At 34.9% G+C, this 25755-nt stretch overlaps 3 protein-coding genes across 4 annotated transcripts in view; 2 read left to right on the top strand and 1 right to left on the bottom strand.

The window, feature by feature from the left end:
• The window catches only part of Flo2 (flotillin-2), a 177447-nt gene that overhangs the window by 69228 nt on the left and 82464 nt on the right, over window positions 1-25755 (bottom strand). The gene's annotated exons all lie outside the window — the stretch shown is intronic.
• On the top strand, window positions 3006-8988 carry LOC143422060 (glucose dehydrogenase [FAD, quinone]-like). The gene is made up of 4 exons (XM_076892420.1): window positions 3006-3161; window positions 6419-6583; window positions 7012-7164; window positions 7672-8988. Exons 2-4 carry the CDS (start codon window positions 6482-6484, stop codon window positions 8953-8955), a joined length of 1539 nt encoding a protein of 512 aa, XP_076748535.1. The 5' UTR covers window positions 3006-3161; window positions 6419-6481; the 3' UTR covers window positions 8956-8988.
• LOC143433661 (glucose dehydrogenase [FAD, quinone]) lies at window positions 16396-22341 on the top strand. Its single transcript, XM_076911111.1, has 3 exons — window positions 16396-16818; window positions 19771-19954; window positions 20981-22341. Exons 1-3 carry the CDS (start codon window positions 16414-16416, stop codon window positions 22285-22287), a joined length of 1896 nt encoding a protein of 631 aa, XP_076767226.1. The 5' UTR covers window positions 16396-16413; the 3' UTR covers window positions 22288-22341.

Below are 25755 nucleotides of genomic sequence, written 5' to 3'. Positions count from 1 at the left end.
GCTAATCAAGTACTTCTACTCAAATATTTTATTTGGAAAGAAACCACATATAATATAAAGTAGGTAGCAAGAAATGAAAAATTAACAGTAGTTACCAATTCATTGAAGTCAGTACATATTACGTAATTTATAATTATATGATTGATGTATGCAGTGTGTATGTATGAAAACAGTGTGTAAATATTAACAAGAAAATTCTAACAAGCTAATACATCGATCTTTTGAAAAATCTAACTAGCTCCAACCCTTTGAGTTACCAGCAACTGCTACCATTTTGTATATGTATATATAGAGAGACTAGGACTGGCATAAATTTATGTTGCCCACAATTTTCCAATATTAGTATTTAAGTTCTAGCAATCAATCGAATGAATTCTCGATACTTCGATATTTTTTTAAAAAAGATTCCGTTACAAAGATTGAAAACGTGTATACTCACCTGTACACGATATGATCTGTTTGATGTTCAATTTTAATATTTTCTGGAGCCCGTACACACATTTTTTTTTAGACTAGGATATTTAAATTATATTTACACATAATTTTCACATATATCATAGATACTATGAATTATATAATTATAAAATACATGATATATACTGATTTTACCAAATGAACCTTATCAAATGAAATATTTCATTTCTTACTACCTGATTTAGATTTGGTTGTTTTTGACTTGCAAAGGGATGAATTTAATTTAATTCGGAAAAGGTTGAATCCAAAATGTCAATACTTTACTTCTGTAATGATATGTATAATGTGATTAAAATAAAAAAAAAAGAAAAAAAATATATATATATAAGAAAATAAGAAAGAATAGAAATGATGCGCGTTACTTCACACAGAGCTGTGTGTATGTACAAGAAGAGAAAAAAGGAAAAGAGAAGAAAGAACGTTTTGTCCTAAGCTTGTTAGTAGACTACCAAAATGACGGAGTCAGGCTTTAGACGCGTGGATATGAGGGGCAGGTCAGAAATTCTATTATATGAAAACGGAGGCGGAAACGAGTAGCTTTAGAAAACTGTATTGTGTGTGTAATTCTCTAGTAGCGAGTATTAAAGGACTGCCACAGAAGGAAATAATACAATGCGCTTTCTGCCTTCCATTTATACGGAACTTGCATTTCACTATAACACGATCAGGATAGACAAAATGCAAGAATTATGTATATCTTTTTGCAACATTACAATCACCAAATGGGTACTGAAAGAGAGGACATTTTTGACAGTGAAAGCTAGAAACAAAAAAAAGAAAAATAGATAAAAAGAAAAGTAATGTATTGAAAAAAAAGATGTATCGAAAGAGAAAGATAGCAAGAATTTCAGAAATTGAATATTTGTTTTGTTTATGTTCTAATCAGTCTCAGTAAGCTTCCAGATTTAATAGTGTAACTACGTAAGTTGTACAAAGATAAAATAGTACAAATACAGTTTCGTATGGATTTATCAAGTTTCATGCGCGCGTATATTTATATCTTTTTCAATGTGAATAGTGGAATCGAATTGCACGATTTCAATTTACACAGCATTTTTGAGGAACCGATTTACAGTGCAGATCTATCGAAAATTTTTGCGCTCCTAACTTTTAATTATGAAATGAAATTTGATTTTCATGAAAAGAAGAGATACAACGTCTTTCTGGTCTACTGAAACTGAGACGTAACTGGAAATTGGAATGGGGTTAGTTTGGCTCGCGAACACAGAAACGCACCCCAATACGTTCTGATAGGTTTCATTCGAATGCATCCTGGCATGCTACAAAAAGCATTGGCTCGTATCCACCTTTTCCTTTTAATCTGATTCTATATTTCATTTCCATAATATCGAACTTGTACAGACATACGAGCGTACTTTAAGTAAGTAAAAATACAATCAATCAGAATAGTAATTAGTCAGAATGAAAAAGCTAAAACGAACATAACTACGTGTCACTTTGATATTTTGTTGCCAGTGTAAAATTGATTGGCATCGTAAATGGTATTTAAATAATAACTGTGAAATGAATTTTTATATCGGTGGTTTTGTAATGTGAGTTATTTACTGATATCAGATTTTGCAATTGACAACTATGACGAAAGAGAGAGAGAATTACTATTTAAATTTGTCTACTCAATTTGTGTTTCTTTTACGTGGGTTTATGTAAAATATATCTGTTAGAATGAAGTTAATACAGAAAAAAGTTTAAACGTTATTAGTTAATTGTACTATTTCACATTTTGTTTCATGCCGTGTTTTAATGTATTTTTATATATCTAAATGTTCAACCTGTGGCGTGAAATTAATTACCAATACCAACATCGATGTCAAGGTGGAAATTGTAACACACGAGTCTGTGAAAAACGTGACAGAGAACGAATCAATTTGCTATTGTTTTTACACGTGAATTAAAACAATATCACAAAACAAATCTAACAATTCCCAAGTGAAAGTATTGGCCTAGATATTTATTTTGTACATAATTATTTCACGGAGTTGAGTAATTACAAGGTCTAAATTAATTAATGCCATCCTCCAAGCCTTCCCGTTCATATCACATTTTATACATAAATATCATCCGAAAAGCGCTCTTGAAAGTCTCAAAACTTCAAATTTATGTACCTTGAACCATTGAAAATATTTTGTGTAAAAATAGAGAGAAAAATGATCAACATTTTAATCACTACTCTAAATACACAATTATTAAATGTTAAATTGGTGCATTTAAAAGTTCCAGTACAAATGGTAGTGCAACGATATCTAAAATTTTATTACATACCAATCTATCTGTTTCTCTTGTTAACAATTTCGCAATTTTACTCATAACAATGGTATTTTGCAGAACCTCAAAGGACACAGCATCTATATACAAGCGCGTTTCCGTACCTGTCCAACTATCAAAACCAACTGAACCATCAACACCAACATCTACGAGCAACGCAAAGAACCACCTACAATCTATTCGGTGACCAAAAATTGTCTCCTAGCTTCTTCTACGATATCTGGAAAGGGGCCAGCAGTGTCTCCGATTTTCTGTATCCGAGAACGATCGCTGGCACAGAGGAAACGAGAAACATCCCCCAGGTGGTGAATTTCCCAGCGAAAGAGTACGATTTCATCATCGTGGGCGCAGGATCGGCTGGGTGCGTCCTTGCGAACAGGCTGAGCGAAGTGAAACAGTGGAAGGTAGTGACTCACCGCGTTTCTTTCGCGATTCTCTAATGTTACGTAATACGTTAAATACAATCAATCCATTCCAAGTCCATTTTTTTCAAGTTGCATCACGCGTGTTGTATCGCTGTTCTTTTTTCTTATTTTGTCAGATCGTCGCACGCGTGTACTTTTCTTTATTTTATCTGTACACGACTGAGTTTCTAGCTAGGCATAAATTAGATCTTTTTATTTTCGTATCGAGTAAACAAACTTAGTATTATTTCTTAACAATATTTCAGAACGAAGTTTAATATCTTAATCGCGAAATAAATTACTGACGCTGCCCTGTTTTATTGATTGAACTAATGAGAATGGACTTTACTCTGATTCTCAGGTATAAAACATGAAATGTATTACAGAAACACCTCGATTATGCACACAACAATCCACTCAACGTGATATTAATTAACCATACCGTATCTTCTCATCTCGAGCATCTCGAACAAATCATAATTCCACAGCGTCCCCAATAAACAAAAAAAATTGAAAGACACAGTCTGAATGTTATTCCTTCTAAAACATTTACACGTCCATACCAGTTTCTCGACGCAAATCTAATTACCCATTTCTACAACCGAAAGACATTCCGCGGTAATTGAATTTTAATTGGGGAAGTGGCGTAATCCCACCGCTCGCGAATAAGCGTAATAAACCGACGCTGGCGAGGAAGGCTCGCGCGAAAATTCCACCAGACAATAAAAGCAACTGGCTCGAGGAATGCGTTTTTACGGCACGCGGGTTATTAGACTTTTACTGGCCAGACAGTTCACTGTGCGATCGGTGACTAATGTCTAACGCGTCGAAACTTTCCAGGCCCACGTTTGTGGCCCACGAAATTTCATTGCTCGAGGAGGATTCAGAATTTCTAGCGAATTTTTCTTTTTCATTGGGTTGTCGATAAACTCAGTAATAAATGTAGAGTCGGATTGGTTGGCACTAGCAGTTAGTTAGCAAGTTTCAAATCGATTTTTCTATTGTGTGAACAATAGCTAAATATAATGAAACGCGAATCTATCAATTTGTTTTGCATTATAAACAAAAATTGGAACTGGTATAAATTAAACGAACTTGTGTAGCGTTCGAAGAAGCTCAGAATTAGTGGAAACTAAATTAATTCGTATCGTGTTAAGTGAAACTCAGAAATAATTAGATGTAAATTAGGTTGATTCTTTCTGCGTTTTATGAAAAACTCTATTCTGTTTTTCGTAGAGTGCTACGTGAGGAAAAAAGGATTTTATAGGCGGAAAAGGCGATATAAGTATATTTCAATTAGAATGAAGAAAATTATGGAATTCTTAATTAATTTAATCGCCAAAGCGTAATATTGAAATGTTTGCTTCGCGTTAAGAGAAGAAGGGTTTATTTATTCTATATATCAAAATTCGAGATCTTTAACGTCTAAGAGAAGGTATCGAGTATGCATTAAGATAACAATTCTTCTAAAATGCGTGGGTAGCATTGCAAACGCATAAAAGCACTTTCAGTATCTACTTTAAATTAGTGAATGAATTATTCATTTACACTAAAAAAAGAAGAAATTGCAAGAGGAAGAAAAAATATCTGAAGTTTCTCATCTGTTCCTTTTAACGAATTTACAGTTTCACAGTTTAGAATTGCAACAAAAATTTGTAAAATCATATAAACGTATAATAAAACAACACGAAATATATTAGATCTTTTTCTAAAAATACTGAATTCTTAATATTGCGTACAAATTGGATGTAGTACACATTCGCATAAATGTGATAAAATAAACAACAAATTCAATTTATATCTTTCTTCAAACGAAAAATTTGTTTAATTATTAAAATACCGAGAATGAACATTTTAATGAAGAATATTAGCGTAATCGTTGTCAGCATTAAATTTGATGATACAAGAAGCAGAAGGGGTAACTAATCCTTTCGCTGAAATCTCGAGCAGGCTTCTTTGAAACGGGTCATCGAGGATTGTCGATAATTATACCACAGCCATTCGAGGCTTCTTGCCGATTAAACAGGCCATGAAATAGTACGACACCGTGTATAAACTCATTTATTAGATTATCCAATGTCGGTGACAATGAAATCGCCATAGCAGGACTATTGTTTGCTTTGAACAGTAAATTTCTTCTTATTTATTGGTGACATTTAATCGTAAAAATATTAAAGTTCAATTAATTTTAATTTTTTATTTGTAAGGTTCATGTTACTTTATAGTACATAAATGTAAGAAATTAAAAAGATAGTGATTAACTAAGGGTCGTTGTCATAATATTAGAAAAAGGATTGAACAATAGTGTTTCTGGATATTTTGGAAGTTATAATATTAAAGCAATTAGTATAATAACTCCTTTAGGAAATTATAGCACTTGTATGTTAATTCTTCTGAATAATTTAAGCTGATTGACATGAAGAGTCATAAGAAATTACATTCAGGACGAATTAATTCCAAAGTATCAAATCTTTAAACACATAAACAACGCTTCTATTATTATCTTAGTTTTATACAAAACACTGTACTAATACTAAACTTCTCGTAAAAAGGAATCCAAAATCTACCCCTCATTAACTACCTTTAATAAAAGAAATTTTAATTAATCATAAACAAACAATATACAACAATACCATTAACGAAGTGCCGCCAATATTTAACTTGTTAACCGCGTATGGTGACATTGTTTCATTGTTATGAAAATTTTTAAACGTAATAGTGTTGAACGCTATTCACGAAAAAACCATCTAAATTATTGAAAAACATTTTGTGGATTATATATTATCTAATTCTTCAAAAACAAACGTTACCAGGAGATGCAAATTGTACTAATGAAAACGTTTGAGAAAACAATTGAGATTCTAGTGTCCCTACTGTTGTGTTGCTTTCTGTACATCGCATGGCTTCAACGAATGTACTGCGAAATAATTTTTTCAATTTATCTAATTAATTCTTTGTAAGAACAATTTTCTTCTATTATTTTAGATGTAAAAATATTACTTTTCATTGCGAAGAAAAGAGTCTTCATTGTAAAACGAGTTGAACAAAATTTCAATCACCGGCTAACAGGTTAAAATTACATAAGTAATTGAATTTCCTACGAATATATGCACAGTATCGTCATAAAAAAATTTTTAGATCGAACAGTTTCTAAATGTGCTACGTTCCGCATTATTGAACGTACAGCTGTTGAATGTGTGAATGGTAGGGGCTTATAGGGAATATAGGACACTTACAGGCATCGTATTCATTTTTAGATATTGTTGTTGGAGGCTGGCATAGAAGAACCACTGGTAGCCGATGTTCCGGCCTTCGCCTCTATGTTGCAGGCCAGCAATATCGATTGGATGTATCGCACGCAGCCGGAGAAGCACTCTTGCCGATCGAGAAGGGGTGGAAGCTGTGCGTGGGCAAGGGGTAAAGTGCGTATTCGAGAGCCAACTTCAAACGAAAGTACACAGAGTTGAACCCTCGTTCGAGTAATTTATTTGTCGAACTGATTAACTCCGTAGAATAAAAAATGCAGAAAGTCGATGAACTTGGAAATTGATGAAACAACAATTTCGAGTCACACACTTTTGGTATTTACAACTTTTTCAATTCGAAAAGTTGGTTATTTTCACCCGTGACAAGCTTATTTATTCAGTCAGCATGTAATTTTTCTTTGAAGTGACGTAATACGGATTTTTATGGAAACTAAAATATTTGGGTGCTTTTGGTTTGAAAGATATTGGATAGTGTTACCTTCTTGTTACAGAATTTACGAAAAATTGTTCGAAATTTATTTTAACAATTTCTTTTTAAATTGAAGATGTTTAAACAGAATTAAAGTATAGTATTTCTGATGCAGGTGATGGGAGGTTCTAGTACCATTAACTACATGATTTATATTCGTGGAAACAGACACGACTACGACGAATGGGCGGAGAAAGGAAATTACGGATGGAGTTATGACGAAGTTTTGCCGTATTTTCTCAAATCAGAGAACAATAAAGACCCAGAGGTGACAGATTTCAAATCAAATAAGAATTTTACTATTACATTGGACAATTACATAAAGTAGAATATTAAAATCCAATTTAGTAGTTAAATCTTACTCACGAGCCTGTTGCTGAAATCAATATAAAAAAATACAGTTTGAAAATAATTAAATTACAATATATGTAAATCGTGCCATTTTATATATTATATATGTAGAATGATATAATCTAAACGTTATTTATTAAAGATAAATAGGTTGTATAATAAAGTAATCATATTACGCATTTTCGTTCTAACATCTCTTACCGCACACCGATCTTCAACTATTTGTTCGTCCTTTAAGCTCTTCGGCTAAAGAATTTCGTCCCCTCTTTTGTCACAAAAATTATTGAAATTAAACCAAACCGAGGTCCACGTATTAACTTGACACTTAGAAATAATTTAAACTTTAGTCTAAACCCTGAAAGCAATTGACACTTCAGATAACAAAAACGCAAAAGCGATCAAAAATTTTTTTTTGAATCATTAGATCGTGAATAAAAATCCTCACTACCATGGACAAGGCGGCTACCTGTCGGTGCAACGATTTCCCTACACCGACCCAAACGCTGAGATCCTTCTGAATGCGTGGCGCGAGCTTGGCCAACCAACGGTGGACGCAAACGCGAGAAGACAGCTGGGCGTGATGGATCTGCAAATGACCTCCGCGGATGGTACTCGTCAGAGCACGAACAGCGCGTTCGTCAGACCAGTCAGACGCAAACGGAGGAACCTGACGATCGAGACCCAAGCGCACGTAACGAGACTGCTGATGGACGCGACGAAACGTGTGACTGGCGTCGAGTACGTGTCAACAGTGACAGGGTTCACTAGGACGGTCCTGGCTAGGAAAGAGGTGATCCTGTCCGCTGGCGTGATTAATTCCCCGAAAATCCTGATGCTGTCCGGTATAGGTCCAACGAACGAGTTGACGAAGCACGGAATCGAAGTAATTGCTGATTTGCCAGTAGGACGGAACCTGCAGGACCACGTGACCATGAGCGGATTGGTCATTGCGTTGAACGCAACGTCCACGGCTAAGGACAACGAGATGAAGAAGGACGATATCTTTTACTATAAGAAGGTTCGAAGGGGTCCCCTGTCCGCGACAGGAGGCCTCAGTTGTGCCGTCTTCCTGCGAACGATATTCGAGCACAAACGCGGTCTTCCGGACATACAGTACGCGTTCGACGGCAGCAACCAGATGGACTTCTTGAAGGACCCTGCAGAGTTCGAGGAGACAAGCGTGGAACCTCTATCTTACTACGACGCTATCAACGTCAGACCTATTCTGTTGTCGCCTAGAAGTCGAGGATTTCTAACTTTAAACGACACCGATCCCCTGTGGGGGCCACCCTTGATCTACCCAAGATACTTCACCAGCTACCCGGACGCAGACGCGATGGTGGAAGGCGTGCGAGCCGCTCTGGAACTGTTTCAGACGGAATCGTTTCGAAAGCATGGGTTGCGATTAATCGACGTACCATTGCCCGCGTGCAGGCATTACGCGTTCGATACGAGGGACTATTGGAAGTGCGTCATGATGGAGTACACGGCGACCATCTACCATCCGGTAGGCACGTGCAAAATGGGACCGCGGTGGGACGCGGAGGCCGTAGTGGATCCCAGGCTGAGGGTTTACGGCGTCGCTGGTTTGAGGGTGGTGGACGCCTCGATTATGCCGACGATCGTCAGAGGGAACACGAACGCTCCTACGATCATGATCGCGGAGAAAGCCAGCGACATGATTAAGGAGGACTGGCTTTGCGGATGAGTTAAAAAGTGTGCATTAGCTGGCATGATCTGAGTGGAAAGGGATGACTTCAGGCGATACAAAGACTCGGGGTGTTTTATTCGATGAACGATGTAGGAAAAAGCAAATTTTTTGCGTTCGCGATAAGTGATTTGTTGACATTTTCTATGTCTACGATAGAAGAAAGGGATGTGAAATTTTCTTATTGTAATAGTTTCTAATCTGATGTTACAAATTTTCATTTGAGATCTATCATTTTTTTTTGTCATGTAATATATACGTATTATTAATGGTTCTATGTCATAATTCTAATAACTTATGAAATCTCTGTTTACGCTCGCAGACTTTATACAGGTTTCACAAAAGTTATATAATGTATTTGTTCTAATAATTAAGTTTTTGAAGTTTAGAGAAATAAGATGAGATTGGCACAAAGGGAATTAACACAATGACAATAATAAATGTGCAGAGTATAGTATACACATATTTCTTACAGATATAATGTTAAACAAATTTCAAAATTATTGCTCTTTCTTCTATAATTTGATTAGTTGCACTAAATATAATTATTAGTATTAATTTCGTTTTCATAATAATTAATACTTATGTGCTAATGAAGCTTTTCGAAACGAGTTTCTACTATTCAGTAAATTAATATGATTGATGGTTTCAGCCTCTTTGTAAAAAATATGTTCAATTCTAACTCGAGGGAAAGTTTGTACAATTAATTTAAAATGAAAACGTTTAGAAATGACTATGTAATGTAAAATTAACAGAAACACAGGAATACGATATTTCTCTCATTGCTTGGGTGCATTGTGGGTTGCTTGTTGTTAGGCTCGCGTGAATAATTGTACATTGTAAGAAAATTCTAAAGAAAGTTAAGTAGGTTCATAAATAAATTACTTTTCCTTGATGTATCGTAGCTAATACGGTCAATAAAATCTTGTTAATTGCACAACTTTGATCTTACCTGAAAGAGAAGAAATTACATAAATTACTCGCTTAAATGGAAGGACTGCGTTAATATTGCAATGATTTCTTAAATTGCTGTTCATTAGATGTATATAAATTACGAACGGAACAAAGCTTATGCAATTATAGCTTCACAAAAAAGTGTCAATGATGTAGGACGACAATATATGGGACTCCGAGATCAATACTGACGATAGCGATCAAACCTAGAAAGGATAAAAAAGTTTCTAGTTAATGAGTAATAATAAACTGAATTATAAAGAGTTTCTTGCACTGTTTTTTTTTATGTTATCATAAATGTGACACAAACGTGACAAATAATGATGTTACAGATACATATATAACATTAATAATTAGATAAAATGAAAATACAAATTATTCAGTAATAAAAAAAAAATAAAAGATATTGAGTATTTTTAATTTGCAACGTTGGATTCGTTATTTTATAATAATTAAGTAATTCAATAATTTTATATTTTTCATGCTCATCAAATAATTTAGCTTTGCAAGATTTTTATAACTATAATTATTTTATAACTATGTTTGTATATTATAATTATTACAAACACAATTACAATATATGTATCCGTTGCAATACATACGGAATCATAATAGAAATATAAAAATCTCGTTATCAACCATTACTAATAATCAAAATACTCATACGACTCCTTCTATATAAGCTTAAACTTGGAAAAAGGACTTGATAAGATCCTAGAAGTAATAAAATAAAAGGGAAAATAATCACTGAAGAATAAGAAACTTAACCAATTAAAATAAACTATTCAATAAATCTTTTTCCAAATTTCTCACTCTATTAGAACGCTCTGATCTATCAACGATGGGCACTTCAGTACCAAAAGTTCTAAGCGACAAAGAAATTTGATGAATTAAGTAAATACTTGATTCCCGATTAGACAATTCGTTGGGTATCACTCGGGAGTTAAAAACTTTTACTGAAAAGGACGTTTTCCAGTTTTCAGAACGTGATTTATATGGTGGAGAGAATACACGAGGATGTTATCACGACGAATCGTATGCGTGTAGCAAAGGGCGAGTAAAAAATTTGGCAAGGCTACTAGTAAAATTGAATTTGTGATGGAATTTGGGGTTGATTTTTGGGTCGAGAAAATGAACAAATGCTTTGGAATTGCAGGTGGCTAGAAACGATATCTCGTGTTTGTATCAAATAATCGATGAAGTGTAAGGAAAAATCTGAAAAATTGAAGAAAATGGAAATATTGAAATAATCGTGAAAAAGAATTGTGTAAGATTATAGACGGTTTCAATTTATTCATTTCTTATCGACAATTGAGAAAATATGAAAGAGTCGATGGGTATAAAATTAACTATTTAAGACAGTAATAGTTTAGAATTTTGTTATTTACATAAAATGTATAAAAATAGAAATGTTGCGATTGGTTCGACGCTGAATGGAATTTCATTCAGAAGCGTTACATAAAAGTTGCGTGTTTATTCCTACATTCTTAGGTGAACCGCGAAGAAGACTATTAACATCCTTCTAAAATATTGACACGCTGAAAGAGAGTGTCTCGCGGCTGTTACTATTGACTGACGTATGCCTGGCACAACTACCACCGTATTTGACCAAATAGTGAAACTGATAAGTCATAAACAGATATTTCCTAAGTAAATCGATTGGATGTGCTTTCATTCGGCACGCGATACGCTTAAAACAAATGTTTTTAATATACAGTATACAAAGCTTGAAAATGTCTAAAGTACCCAATACTAAAATTTAATCAAACTCTAGTTATTTTCAGATTGTGTATTAAATTAACAATTAAACAAGTCATTTATCTTGGCTTTCGCTATAATTAAATATACATACTTGGTGAATTTCCAAAATAATCCTTCTCGACGCAGAAAATGAGTCGCTACCAAAGAAGAAATTACGGAATACATCACTATTTGTTACGACACGATCATACCGAATAATAACGAGAAATTTCGTGAGCGGACTCACGTAGACGCCGTCTAAAAAGTTGGTCCGCAGTCGTTTGCGCGCGACACCGGAAATTAGGATCCTCCGTACCTTTGAACATCCCAATGGAACCGCTATTTGTCCGACCAATTACGAAACTCAGTTTTTATAACTAATACGGTTTTTATAGCTAACCCAAGCAACTTCGATCCGTGGAATCTCAGTTTCTCTGAAATATTGACACATCGGTCCGTCGTCTCGCAGTTAAGTACAGAAAATTGCTGATGTCAGAATAAATAATAGCACTATTATCGGCTTAAAGGATTCATCTCGCAGAGATGATCGACGAACGGCTCAGATATCCATTCAACCAGGTCGATCCCCGGTCAGAAGGAATTGGGACGAGAAGCTGGGGGCTACGGGAACGATTATTCCAGGGCCAAAGGTACAAGTACGACAGGGAGCAGGTCTTTTTGTTAGCGACGGTGGTGGTAGCACACCGTATGCGTTTATACACGGAACCTAACGGCAAGAACGGCCAGTCTTTCACTTTCTCTGCGGTCGCGAGTTGCTCGACGGCCACTGCTGCGAGCCACGTGCGTCCGTGTGCGTGTCGCTCATTTTCGCGAGTCATTCGAATAATTTCATTGTGATGGGAGTTCGAATCGAACTCGAGCCCTTTACTTACATTGTGAACGCTACACTTACATCGTGGCTCGTGTCGAGGATGCGTTCATCCGAGTTCTATGCGAACGCTAACGGCTTCACGCGACCTCGTATTTAGGTTTGTTCCCTTTTATGGCCATTGTACGTTATTTTTCATTCAAACATGTTCAGTTTATTCAAAGTTAAGTAATTGCACCGGTAAACATGATTTAGCATGTTTCGAATGATTAGTGGTATGAGTATTAGTATAAACTTGAATGAATTAAGTGATGATTCATTTGTACGTCGAGTTTACGATCGTTTCTTACTAAAGGTACTTTTTTCTGATCATTTTGTTATCAATGCGTTTCCACCGATTAATAGTCTTGATAGAGATAATTAACATACAAGCTTGAATCGTTTTATTGTACAGCCATGCATCGCTAATGAGGTTTAAGATCTCTCTGTTGTACACGTGCTACTATAGAAAGTCCATGTGTTACTACGAAAGTATCAGCTGTGGTTGAAACAGAGGAATTCCTTTTGCAATTGAAGCAGTTTGATTGCTTCGATTTTTTCAACCGCTAAATTTTACTCAGTTTTATTTCCACTGGTAAATGAAAATTCGTATAGTAAAAGTAAAAAAAGTTGATTAGAACTTGCATGCAAATTTAGGAAGGGCATTGTTTCTATCAATAAGTTGAATCAAAAGATTAAAGAGGTATCATCACTTTAAAAAGATAGTCAACAGCTTGTAAATACGTTACTTTACACTTATGTATTTGAAATTTAAATAATTGTTTAATTATTTAAAATTTGTTAGACCTTTTACTTCTAACTTTAATTATCATTTTCATTGCGATGCAGAATGATAAGAATGTTATAACATTTACATTTTAAAGCCAATTACCATTTATTTAATTTTCTATAACATTAATTATTCGTAACTATTATGCATTGTTAGTATGCAAAGTTAATTGACTCATTCAGGACATTCATATTACTTTATCTTGTTTCTGTGCATTCAACTTGTCTATACTTGTTGCTCACCGAAATTCTTACTGTTCGCGAACGTGTTAATAAAAACAAACAATGAACATACATATTACAATTTAATTGCATTACTAACCTAATACGCATTGTTGAATTCAACTTCCTCAACAACGACTATCTACAGAGAATACACCAACCAATAGCTAAATTACTATCTTACACTTAAAAAAAAAAGAAATTATTTTATAATATCGACCTCAAAATAAAATTCCGGGAATAAAGAACGCGCGGCGAGGAAGAAAAGAAAGTATGTCGCAATTGGAGTCGAAAATGTTCGAACGGTAACGAGGGGGGACAGGTTGTCCGTGAACGACGCGTCACTGGACTGCATCGTTAAACGAAGAAAGTTAAGCAAATGCGATGTTACCGTCTTCTACTTAATATTTGCTACTCGTCGTGAACAGAAAAGTGTCGCCGTATCGACGACTGACAGTCACAGTGGACGAGTTCCGTTCCGATGGACGCGTCTCGTTAACGTCCAGGTGTGAAAGCACGTTTACGGAGTTGTGCGTTCGATGTGGAGGCAGTAAAAAAAAAAAAAAAATACATGTGACTCCTTCGATGTATAATCGAAACTTCGATTGTTCGGTGTATTTTTGTGCGTTCAAGAAGAAAACCTTTAATTGAGGAAATATATTCGTGTATGCATTGCAATTTTATTAACCCCTTCTGTAACTGTTCAGTTCACTATGTGAGGAAAGTAATGGTAGTTGCTTTCGGTTATTTGGTTGCATAAGAGAATTGGAATAATCTTTGCGAATAAATTGATTCATTGTAGTGGTGAGTGTGATCGCAGAAATTGATGGAGCGAACAAGAAAAATGACTAAGTATGGAATAATATGTATAGGGGTATGTAAGTTTGAAGTTATTTAACTTTAGGATGGGCTTGAATATTTATACGTTGGTTGCAGTTTGCTTGGTTTTTCATTTTTGAGGTATTCATTTTATATTAGGCGATATTTATTTTTTTTTCTAGAACGTTTTGTTGAGAATATGTGTGTATAATTTAACGCTAATACCTTGTTTACACTGATTTGCTATAACGTTCTTTTTAAAATCAATTTTTCAAACTTCTTTACTCTTTACAAATCAAACTTCTTAAAGAATATTGCAATTGCTACGAAAATAATGGACCAAACTGGATCCAAATTTGAATCGCAGTTGAATGACAAGAAGAGAAGATTTAGACTTTATTAATTGTTTATGAAGAAATGCCACTTCGAGGGCAAGCAACAAAAAAAGAATCAACTTTAGATAGTTTCTGCATAAAAGAGTAATCTTTATTTAAAAAATGTAATTTGTATCTATTTTCTGTTTGGTTCGAACATAAACCGGATTATTAGTGTATACAGGAAATATTAATTACATTCTATATAATTGTATAGCTTTGTTATATGCAGAAATGATTTTATAATTTATGACATTTTTATTTGAAAAATATTTGTATCTATTCTTATCAATTTTTGTAATTACGAATCGTACTCATTGTTGATATGATTATTTACTTTTTTACACACTTTATATTTTCACAATTTGATAGAAGAAAAATGTTAATCTTTCAATTTTGAATTTTATTGTATAATTAAAAATGATACGAATCCAAAATGAATCGACTATAATTATCATAGTCACGTGGTTGAAAAAAAGATATCAATTTCGTAATCTTGGTACCTAAAATAAAACACTACTACGAGATGAATCAGAAGGGAGTCCGTTTACGTAAAATTCAAATATGAAAGTGAGAATTGCACCATGTCCTCCTTGTTATTCATTAATTTCTACATTAGTGACATTTTGCGTTTAAATTTGCCTCGTAGTATGACGAACCTGACATTGATTTGTAGGAGAATTTCGAAAGAGCTAGTCGTAGAGGATACCGATAGTTACGAAATCCACTTTCCCTATTTATTTATCGATGCATTACGGAATTATCTTGAAAATCGAAAAAAAACGAATTTTTGCTTAATCAAAATTGCGATAGGTACACCAATCAAACATAGTTTTCTCTTTTGATAGTGGAAATTTTGGAACCACGACAGAACAATTATTCGAAATAAAAAATTGGAAAGCAGAAGTTTGAACGTTAAGAAATATTCAAAATATTTTGAAATAAAAAATTAGAGACTTACACTTTTAATTACATTTACTTCGGACATAGTGTAATTTATAAATATTGCTTAAATTAAGATTGTCAAAAAAATGTATCAAACAGTCATATACACGTACTTCTAAAAATGTTAGTAGAACATAAAAACGCAATACGAGACGCACTTTCAGTTATATTTGCAAAAACAAAATGATAAAATTGTGCTATTTTTTCAGGTTCTCTTACGTCAACTAATTGGACCTATCAGGATATCATCACGAATCTAACATCGTCGTAATTCCGTTTTCTTACGATCGAGAAAGCAGTTGTCTGGAATAATAAAACTTCCCTCCACATAGCTGCTATCAAACTTCGATAACACTGGAAATAATTGAATCATTTAGCGTAGTTACGCTGCGAATATACCCCGCGCGAGATGGGGTAGTTCCGTAAGAACAGCTGATATCGCTACCAAAGTACTATCAGTAGAAATATGAATGAAACAACCCTTCATTTCGACAACGATGATGAAAATCAACTGTTCACACACGAAAGATACATACAAGACCGCTAATATTTCTTACGTATCCACGTACAAAGTAGAAAATTGAAGAAACTAAAAAATTGAGGAAAATCGATGCTGCGAATTCCATAAAACAAACAACGAATGGTTAGAATTTAAAAAGGCAGAAGACTTATATTTCTTCGTTTAATTAAAAAAAATTCGCGCGGCCAAAATATTTCGCGGAACCAAATACCATTCCCAAAACAGCGATGGGTGTCGTGACAGCGGCAACGGTGGCGATAAAGGGGGCCACCGTGCTCCTTGGGAAAGTGGCGATCGTCCCGATTCTGATAGCGGCGCTCGCATATTACAACTACGACCTGATGGATCCCGAGAATCAACCGAGAGTGACGGAGCAGCTTCGAAAGGAGTACGATTTCGTGGTGATCGGGGGAGGATCGGGCGGGACCGTGGTCGTGAACAGGTTGACGGAGAATCCTGACTGGACTGTGTTGCTGTTAGAGGCTGGAGGGCACGAGACAGAGATCACAGACGTTCCTATCCTGTCTATCTATTTGCATAAGAGCAAAGTGGACTGGAAATATAGGACGCAACCACAGGACTCGGCTTGCCAGGCGATGAAAGATCAACGATGCTGCTGGACCAGAGGAAAGGTGACGATAAATAGTTTTAAGTATTTTCCTGCTCTGGTGACTAATATTTCAAGGTCCTGGCTTTAAATTAGTAGACTATTTAGCGACCGTCTGAGTCACCTCTATCTCAGAACGGAGGTCGGGTTGAGTAAACTTGGAATTTCATTTTTTTTTTATTATGACCGTTGTTAGCCGGTTTGCTATTCTGTATATTAATTTGCGATTTGAGATCGGACGTAGCCAGCTGGGAATAAACACGTTTGAATTAAATAGTCCGGTTTAATGACCTGAGGATCCGTTTCTTGACCTCAGATATCATCGTTTGGAAATTTCTAGGCGGCAGATAAACATAATAATTTGCTTTCGCAGTTAAATAATATTTTTAATATTTTCATTTCCATATTAAGGAGTTCCATAAACACTTGAACAACCTGTTGCAATTAAATGTAAATGTTTTAAAAATGAAAAACTTGCGTTTGTGTATCTGAAAATATCTATTAACAATTTAGAACAGATTGTAACTGAGAAAATTAATTATTTATGCATGGAATTGCATCGAAATGGACTGTGTTGACAATTTACATTATCAATTCTACTGGGTGCATATAATTTTGAAAGCATTTTGACAATAAGTAAAACGATCGCCTTGATTTTCGACGGTTCGGATTTGTGCAAACATCAGGACAGCCAATACTTAATATAAATTAGAAACAAATACAGTGAAGAAGATATACAATTTTTGAAAAGCTATAGAAAAGCAAGTACGATTTTAATTGATTTATACATTCGTCCAAATTATATTTAAACATATCATATTTCGAATTGAAATTCAGATTTAGGAATTTTTTGTTATTTGTAGGTCATTCGTATAATTCAGCGTCTAATTGCCAGATACTATATACCTAAGATAAAATTATCTCTCGTGTCGCAATGCATCTCGAGTTCGCGCATGTCGGGAGAAAGTTATAGGATTCGTTCAAGATCAATCAACCTTTCGTTTCCAAAAAAAAAAGGACAATAAAAAGGAGAAATTACGTACAAGACGTTACGTATGCGAAAAATTATTAGGCAGAAAAAGGGACTCGTTTTCAGCGATTAAATGTATTACAATGATCAAAATGTTGTAACATTGAATTAATTGTTGATCAATTAATTCTGCATAATTGCATCTCGCTCCCCGATCACTAAAAAATATAATTCATTAAATTATGAATATAAATTCCAAGTAAAATGAGAATATATTGAAAGTGGGTTATCAAAATGGAGAATATCTATGTATATATATGTTAACTGTTAACTCACTATTTCATAATCCATCCTTACCATCACAATCCTTTATAAATATCGATTCATCTGAAACAGTCGTATACCCTAAATATTATTCATCCCTTGTGTCACCTCTAACTCATGTATCATCCTTGACTCTAAATTCCTCAAATACTAGGCTCGAAAGATCAGAACAGCTTTCTTATTCACAACTCAGAATTTAAGCACTTCACGCTAGACTACAAACCTCGTACCTTATGATTAAAACCTTTCTTTGAAATTTGAAGCGTATTGTACTTGGTTACATCGATTGGGTTATGTTAAAAATTTATTTTTAACATAACCCCGATCGTAAATAATAAAAATGTTTAATGGAACAAATTCAGAACTAATTTAGAAAATATAAAAAGAATAACGAAGTCAGAGAAGGAACGGCTTTACTTCTCCGATTGCAGCTTCGACTGCCTCTATGTCGGACCATTTTCTATCTTTCGTATACATAAAATTTTCGTATTTGCAAACGCATCCATCCCTCGTATATATCTAAGTAATCGTTACTTTATGCCATGGAAAGACGTGTTTGCTTTTCTGCACGCACGAGAGAACTGATCTGGACCACAAGTAGAAAGCTGAAGTGGTCCTTTAAATTATAAACTGTATATAATAGTTTCCTTACTTCAAGATTAATTATAAACGAATTTAGTGGTCCTTTATCTTGGTCAATTATCTTTGTTTGGAATGTGAATATTTAAAACGTAGAATCTGTTTTGTTTCGTATATTTCATGTATCGTTCAAGATAATAATCCAACAGGACACATGTAGGTTGGGATTATGTTAAAAATAAAGGATCTGTAAGGGTAAAACGTGATTCTAAAGAAGAAAGTGGACAAATTACAATATTTGAGCCGTTTATTTTAACAATGGTCTAAATCCATTTTTTAAAAATCATTTTAATTATTTTAGTATTTACATTTCTACGTTATTTTTTCATTTTAAGGTAAATGTTAAACAATATATTTAAAATGACTAGAACTTTGTAAAAGGAAAATTTGCTGGTTAATAGAACGATACAAGCTTTTATTTTAAAAATGGCTTGAATCCATTTATAGCCATCAAGAACGTAATATTTTTTAAATAATGTTAAGAACGCTAATTGGGTCGATAAATTACACAGCCTTAGAAACAGAAAAACATTCTACTATCATTTTATTAGTTACCAATATTTTTAAGTTTATTAATACGCAAACCCTTAAATGTCTTGCTTTGAACATAAATGGTCTTAGGTCACTTTCAAAACTCAGTGTATTCGTTCCTGACATCCCTAAAAAGAATGAATAGCTGCATTGCAGTCGCGAAGGTCAAGCCCTCTCCTTTTCTAGGACGGAGTACTGTGAAGTGCCTAATCTATCACACCCCGTTTTTCTTTTCTGCTCGACCTCGAGGTGACAAAAAATCAAGCGTCCCACTCGAGTGCTTAGGATTTCCACGTTTCCTTACAGGTCCCTCTGATGACTAATAAAAATAACGTTTGATAGAATAAATTCAGTCCTAATTTAGAAAATATAAAAGAATAACGAGGTCAAGACCTTATAGGCGCGTTCCTTATGACTTCGCTTTTTCAGTTGCTTGTTTCGATTGTTCATTTCTCGTGTGCGTGTATTAAAAACTCTATGATTTTTGTTTAATTATCTATACAAATTCTACAGGTTTTGGGAGGCTCGAGTGTACTTAACACGATGCTGTACGTACGCGGAAATCGTCGAGACTATGATCAATGGGAGAGCTTTGGGAACCCTGGCTGGGGTTATGAAGATGTGCTACCGTACTTTAAAAAATCCGAAGACCAAAGAAATCCTTACCTGGCTCGTAACACCAAATATCATAACACCGGTAAGAAACCATTGCCGATACTTTTTTATTCTCATATGTAGAATACTTATTTGATAAGGATTAAATAATAAATAAAATTAATACTTCAATAATAAATAATAAATAAAATTAAATACTTTAATAACTACAGTCACTATTCCTCCGTTCTTAACTCTATGCTTGATATCTTTGAAGTCTATCACTGTTGATTTTAAACTGACTCATTCGTACGAAAAACCTTGTTCCCCGGAAATTTATCATGCACCCATTCCTTGAAGTCTCGCGATTAGATTCACGCTATCCTTATCATTTTCAAACAGTCTTCTTTCGCACTTCAGCCTCACGAACTTCTGTTATCTTAAGTTATCACACATACCCACTGGTGCGCACTCATGAAACATTTCACACTACACGTACGAATCTAAGAAAATGATACGTGTAGTTTTGTCACAATAAAAATAAGATCTTTTCATGTTGCATCGAATAAACGTGAGTTTAACGAACTGTGATACTAATTTTATTATTACAGCCTGATCATTTCACTTTGTTCGCGTAAGGATATTTAGATCGATTGTTTGCATTGCTAATGTTAGGCGCACTTGCCGTATGAGGAAAAGCTGGTTTCACAATTGAATTTAGGTTAATGTTATACAGCCCGTTGCTACTGTTTCCAAAGTGACCTGTGGTATCAATCAACAGTATAGATCGAGAGGCAGAAAAAAGTTACGGACAATGGGAAATGTTGAAAAGGTTTCGCGCGTTCCGATTTTTTGTTACCATTTTCTTTTTGACGAGTTGAAGGTCGCTTAAGTGCTATTGCATACCAAAGCCACTTTACATTCACCAGGGACAGGTTCGTGAGAAGTTAGTCTGCTTCTATTATCCCTTCTTTCTAATGCTAATAAGATTTTCTATACAGCCACCCTTTTTTAGCGACTTTAACTACGATTTCAGGCTTAACATGAAATGAAAAAAAAATTTCTTCGTGCTTTGCAACACCAACCGTCCCCATTTAACTTATAATTAATACCAATCCTATTTTTGAAGGAGGATACATGACGATCCAAGACGCGGTGTTCAACACTCCCCTGGGGGTAGCCTTCTTGCAAGCAGGCGAAGAGATGGGCTACGACATACTGGACATCAATGGCGAGAATCAGACGGGGTTCGCTTTTTTCCAGTACACTATGCGACGAGGAGCAAGATGCAGCGGATCGAAAGCGTTCATCAGGCCCATCCAACTACGCAGAAACTTCCACTTGTCTCTCTGGAGCCACGTGACCAAGATTCTAATAAACCCTCAAACGAAGAGGGCGTACGGGGTCGAGTTCATCAGAGAAGGTCGTAAGGAGGTGGTGTACGCCAGGAAAGAGGTGATTCTGTCAGCAGGCGCTATAAATACGCCTCAATTGCTAATGCTCTCCGGGATCGGACCCAAAGAACATTTACAAGAGGTGGGCATCCCGGTGATCCAGGACTCTCCAGGGGTCGGACAGAATCTGCAGGACCACATCGCGGTCGGTGGCCTCGTATTTCTAATCGACTATCCGATCAGCATCGTGATCAACCGTTTGGTGAACTTGAACTCGGCTCTGAGGTACGCCATGACTGAGAATGGCCCGTTGACTTCCAGTATAGGTTTAGAGGCTGTAGGGTTCATTTCAACGAAATACGCGAATCAAACCGACGACTGGCCCGATATCGAGTTCATGCTGACCTCCACGTCTACCAGCTCCGACGGTGGCACTCAGGTGAAGAGAGCCCACGGACTGAGCGACGAGTTCTACAACGACGTCTACGGGAATATCAACGGCCGCGACGTGTTTGGCGTGTTCCCCATGATGCTCAGGCCCAAGTCGCGCGGCTACATCAAGCTGAGGTCTAAGAATCCGCTCGAGTATCCTCTGTTGTACCACAACTACCTGACCCATCCGGACGACGTGAACGTTCTGAGGGAAGGGGTGAAAGCTGCGATCGCTTTTGGCGAGACAAGCAGCATGAGGAGATTCGGCGCTCGATTCCACAGCAAAGCGTTGCCCAATTGCAGGCACATACCGATGTTCACGGACGAGTATTGGAACTGCGTAATTCGCCAGTACACCATGACCATCTACCACATGAGTTGCACGGCGAAAATGGGCCCACCCACGGATCCAATGGCCGTGGTCGATCCGGAACTGAGGGTCTACGGCGTGACTGGTTTGAGGGTGGTCGACGCGTCGATCATGCCGACTATTACCAACGGAAACATCAATGCCCCGGTGGTAATGATCGGAGAGAAAGGCGCGGACATGATCAAGAAGCAATGGCTGTCGCGAAGGAAGAGGAGCAACGTCACGATCGTTGGTTCGTGATACGAGGAATTCTTGTCGAGAAATCGACCTCTGTTGCGTTGACTGTAGATGCAGCTGCTACGTTGCTTCGCAAATGACAGGTGGAACAGTGAAATTAACGAGGATACTCCATCGGAGAGTGGAACTTCTGTTTTCAGTTGTGCGAATGTTAACTTCGATTCTGTTAAATGGAGTTAATCGAAAGATCGATGGTCAGGTTTGAATGAAATGGGATTTTGGTTATGCGTGTTGAATTCTTGTTGGTAGAGTCGTTGCGAATGGTTTGGTACATAGTATGGGTTATATATCAAATACTGATTATGTTATGTGGATGATTTGTGTTTATATTTTCTGTAATGGAGACTGGAATATTTAGAGTAATTATGGAGATGCTCATATAATATCGTACATGACAGAATTATAGGTTAAATCGTTTATTCGTTTTGTTATGGTTTGTGCTGATATATTTGGAATTTTTTGGAGCGTAATTTAATTGCTTCTTACCTTGTGATATATACAGCATAACAGTTTTTAATTTATCAAATGTTAAATTTATGACAGATTTAAAGTTATTCAGCATGAATTTCTGTAATATGTCAAATCAGTAACTGTTTCATTAATTTTAAAGAAGAAGCGATTCATTGGGACATGTGTTACATCGAATTTAATAGTAATTATAGTAGAGACAATTAGATTTTTCCATTTGAAAAAGGTTAAGTAAAAGTTCAGGTAGCCCGTTCGTTGATTCATGAAATTCATGGGTGGTGGTTTTTCACTAGAAAATGAAACAAAAAGGAGGCCTCGAAATGTCATCGATAAATATTTTTAATTCTTTATTCAAAATAATTTACAAAAAATAGCGTTTCCAGTGAAAATAATTCTTTTCATTATTATTTTTGTTACCGACTTAAGTAGAAAATATGCAAAAGCGTAAAAAAATTGAGACAACCACATAGTTGCTTCAAAGAAACGAAATTCGTAATTAAAATATGAAATCTTAATATCGATTTTTATCGTTTCAAATAGATATTTTAGTATTAAATACGCGGTTATAGTACGTAAGAAATATGGAAAGCGATGCTTTAAAAAAAATAGCTGTGGCTACTGCGGCGTTTATACAAACAATATTTCGTACACGCACCTAATTAGAAGTATGAAAAAAGATTTCTCTACATAAACGAAGCGACTTCAATCAATCACTAAACAAATTCAAAATTTTTCAAATTCAAAAGTACGACATTAATTCTGCTTTCTTTTATTGAAATACAAGTAAATGAGATGAAAAATCGAGTCAACGTTTCTGTTTAAATTTCCATAACATTTACGAGACGCGAAATAGTGCAGCAATTACACGAATAAACGATAAAAGTGTTAGTGAAAAGAGAGATGGAGGTAAGGCACGCAAGGCAACTCACCAAACACGTTTCGAGTTTTAAAATTCATACATTTATTACATAATCGATACCCGGTATTGCTACACGTTTGATCGTCCGGTGGACTGTGACCCATATTTCAGTCGGTGGGAAAACTTCGACGGAATTAGTGTAACCCGTGACCGCGCCCTTACGAAGGGTGAAGTCACATAAATTTTTGCATAATTAATGCATAAAATACTGAAATGAGCGTACGTCAATCGATTTCGAAGACGAAATAACGTTTGCATTGGCAACAATTAATGCCTCGATGATAATGGAGGAGCGTTCAATGATAAATTGGAAGGTATCTGCTGCTGTGTTATAAGATATTTGATGTGGTAGAATATAAAAATAAAATAATGGATGTCAGGTATATAGACATTTTACTTTTATGTAAACGCGTTACAGGTTTTTTATTTCATAACACAATGTTATAAGGTACATTTCGAGCGAACGATTCTGTTGTAAACGTGAAAGTCCAATTGAATTTGAAGGTAATCAAAATGTAACGTTATATCAATGGCATATAATAGTGTGGATTACGATTCATAAAAAATGAGGAAAAACGTTGTGATAAATGTTCCTGAAAGAAGTTTATTGGTAGAAGCATATCTCATTTTACTACTTGAAACAGAGAGTACTATTTAATTCATAATTTTCTTACAAATCCCGGGATAAAGAAAACTATGAACAATAATTCACAGGAAACACGATTTTTTAGAAAAGAATTTTTCACTATGAAAATAATTAAGAAATTTATTATTATAATATTTGAGAATTTAGTATTTTTGAATGTCATTTTTATTGCTTAACATATTTAAAATCTTCTGTGAAATTAATATTAGGTAGAAATAAATTTCTTTGATAGTTGTGAAAATTGTCAATAACAAAATGAATAATTCTATTATGGCATTTTACGAATGGTATAAGAAACTATATTGAATTATTTGAAATAAGGAATACAATAGTAAATATGAAAGAAAAATTAATTCGAGTTTTATAATATTTTACTTATAAATGAACTATAGAGATAAAGATGTTCCTTGCGGACCAAATAATATTTATTTTATCTGTATTGTGACATAAACGGTGTCCATTCAGAATTATAAATAGTATAAGGTGTCCATCGATTTCGTAAATAATCGTTTTATTATTATTCAGGTACACAATCAAATTTATTAAGTATAGTGCACATTTTAGTTTTACTCACAAATGGCTGAATAAAATAATATTAACATTATATATTTTCATTGTTATGATAGAGAGAAGTAATATATAAGTGAATTATTTAAGTAATGTTAGATAGCGTTTGTTGGAAATGAAGTTTTTTATAATGCCAAGAAAATTGAAAGAATTTATACTGATCAAGTTATGAATTTGATCAACATAAAGTTTTGTGATTATTATTAAAAAGAGAGTCAGCATAATTTTATTATTATAGTATGAACTGTAAAATAATTTTGATTACATTACTACAGTGTGAACAAGGAGTGCACGCTTTCTCAGGACGCATGAATTTTTTACTCAATGTAATCAATAATTTTTTGGATAAAATATGGAACTATTTTTGTACTTGTGTCGATGTACACGATGCGTATGTGTGACGTTGCCGTGATCGAACCTTCTTTTCTTTTAGGTTGAGTTCTTGCTAGTCAATCAGTCCTTCGTCCGTCTTTGTCGTAACGTGATGTATGTTGTGTAGCATATCAAATATATTATCCCACATTAAAACCTAACAATTTTTTTCAATTTAATGACAACAGAAAACTATCTTAAGAAATCATTTATTTTACGATAACACAGCTATAACAAAAATTGTATTTGGTATAAAATCAATTTTTAACGATGATACTTTGGGAAGATGACGCGAAGAATTAAAGAAAGATTATGGTCAACAATAACGAATAATTTATTTTAACAAGACTATATACTAAGAAGACTGAATATGTTCGCGATACGCTCTAAGCAAGTATCGAATAAAAATTTGCGGGAGGAGTCGGTCCCTCAACTACGCCGTCTAAATCCCATCCCCTCATTTCGAAGGCGAAAAGGACGGAGAGATTCTTCGAACGTT

Source organism: Xylocopa sonorina, chromosome 3 (assembly GCF_050948175.1).
Source record: "Xylocopa sonorina isolate GNS202 chromosome 3, iyXylSono1_principal, whole genome shotgun sequence".
Lineage (NCBI taxonomy): Eukaryota > Metazoa > Arthropoda > Insecta > Hymenoptera > Apidae > Xylocopa > Xylocopa sonorina.
This window is presented reverse-complemented; position numbering and strand designations above follow the sequence as displayed.

What these genes read in the sequence shown, in the direction of transcription:
- LOC143422060 (XM_076892420.1), top strand. Translation starts at nt 6,482, where the DNA reads ATGTTGCAGGCCAGCAATATCGATTGGATGTATCGCACGCAGCCGGAG. An exon ending in GTGCGTGGGCAAGGGGTAAA is followed by an intron (nt 6,584 to 7,011) that starts GTGCGTATTCGA and finishes TTTCTGATGCAG; the next exon opens with GTGATGGGAGGTTCTAGTAC. An exon ending in AGAACAATAAAGACCCAGAG is followed by an intron (nt 7,165 to 7,671) that starts GTGACAGATTTC and finishes TTGAATCATTAG; the next exon opens with ATCGTGAATAAAAATCCTCA.
- LOC143433661 (XM_076911111.1), top strand. Translation starts at nt 16,414, where the DNA reads ATGGGTGTCGTGACAGCGGCAACGGTGGCGATAAAGGGGGCCACCGTG. An exon ending in GCTGCTGGACCAGAGGAAAG is followed by an intron (nt 16,819 to 19,770) that starts GTGACGATAAAT and finishes CAAATTCTACAG; the next exon opens with GTTTTGGGAGGCTCGAGTGT. An exon ending in CACCAAATATCATAACACCG is followed by an intron (nt 19,955 to 20,980) that starts GTAAGAAACCAT and finishes CTATTTTTGAAG; the next exon opens with GAGGATACATGACGATCCAA.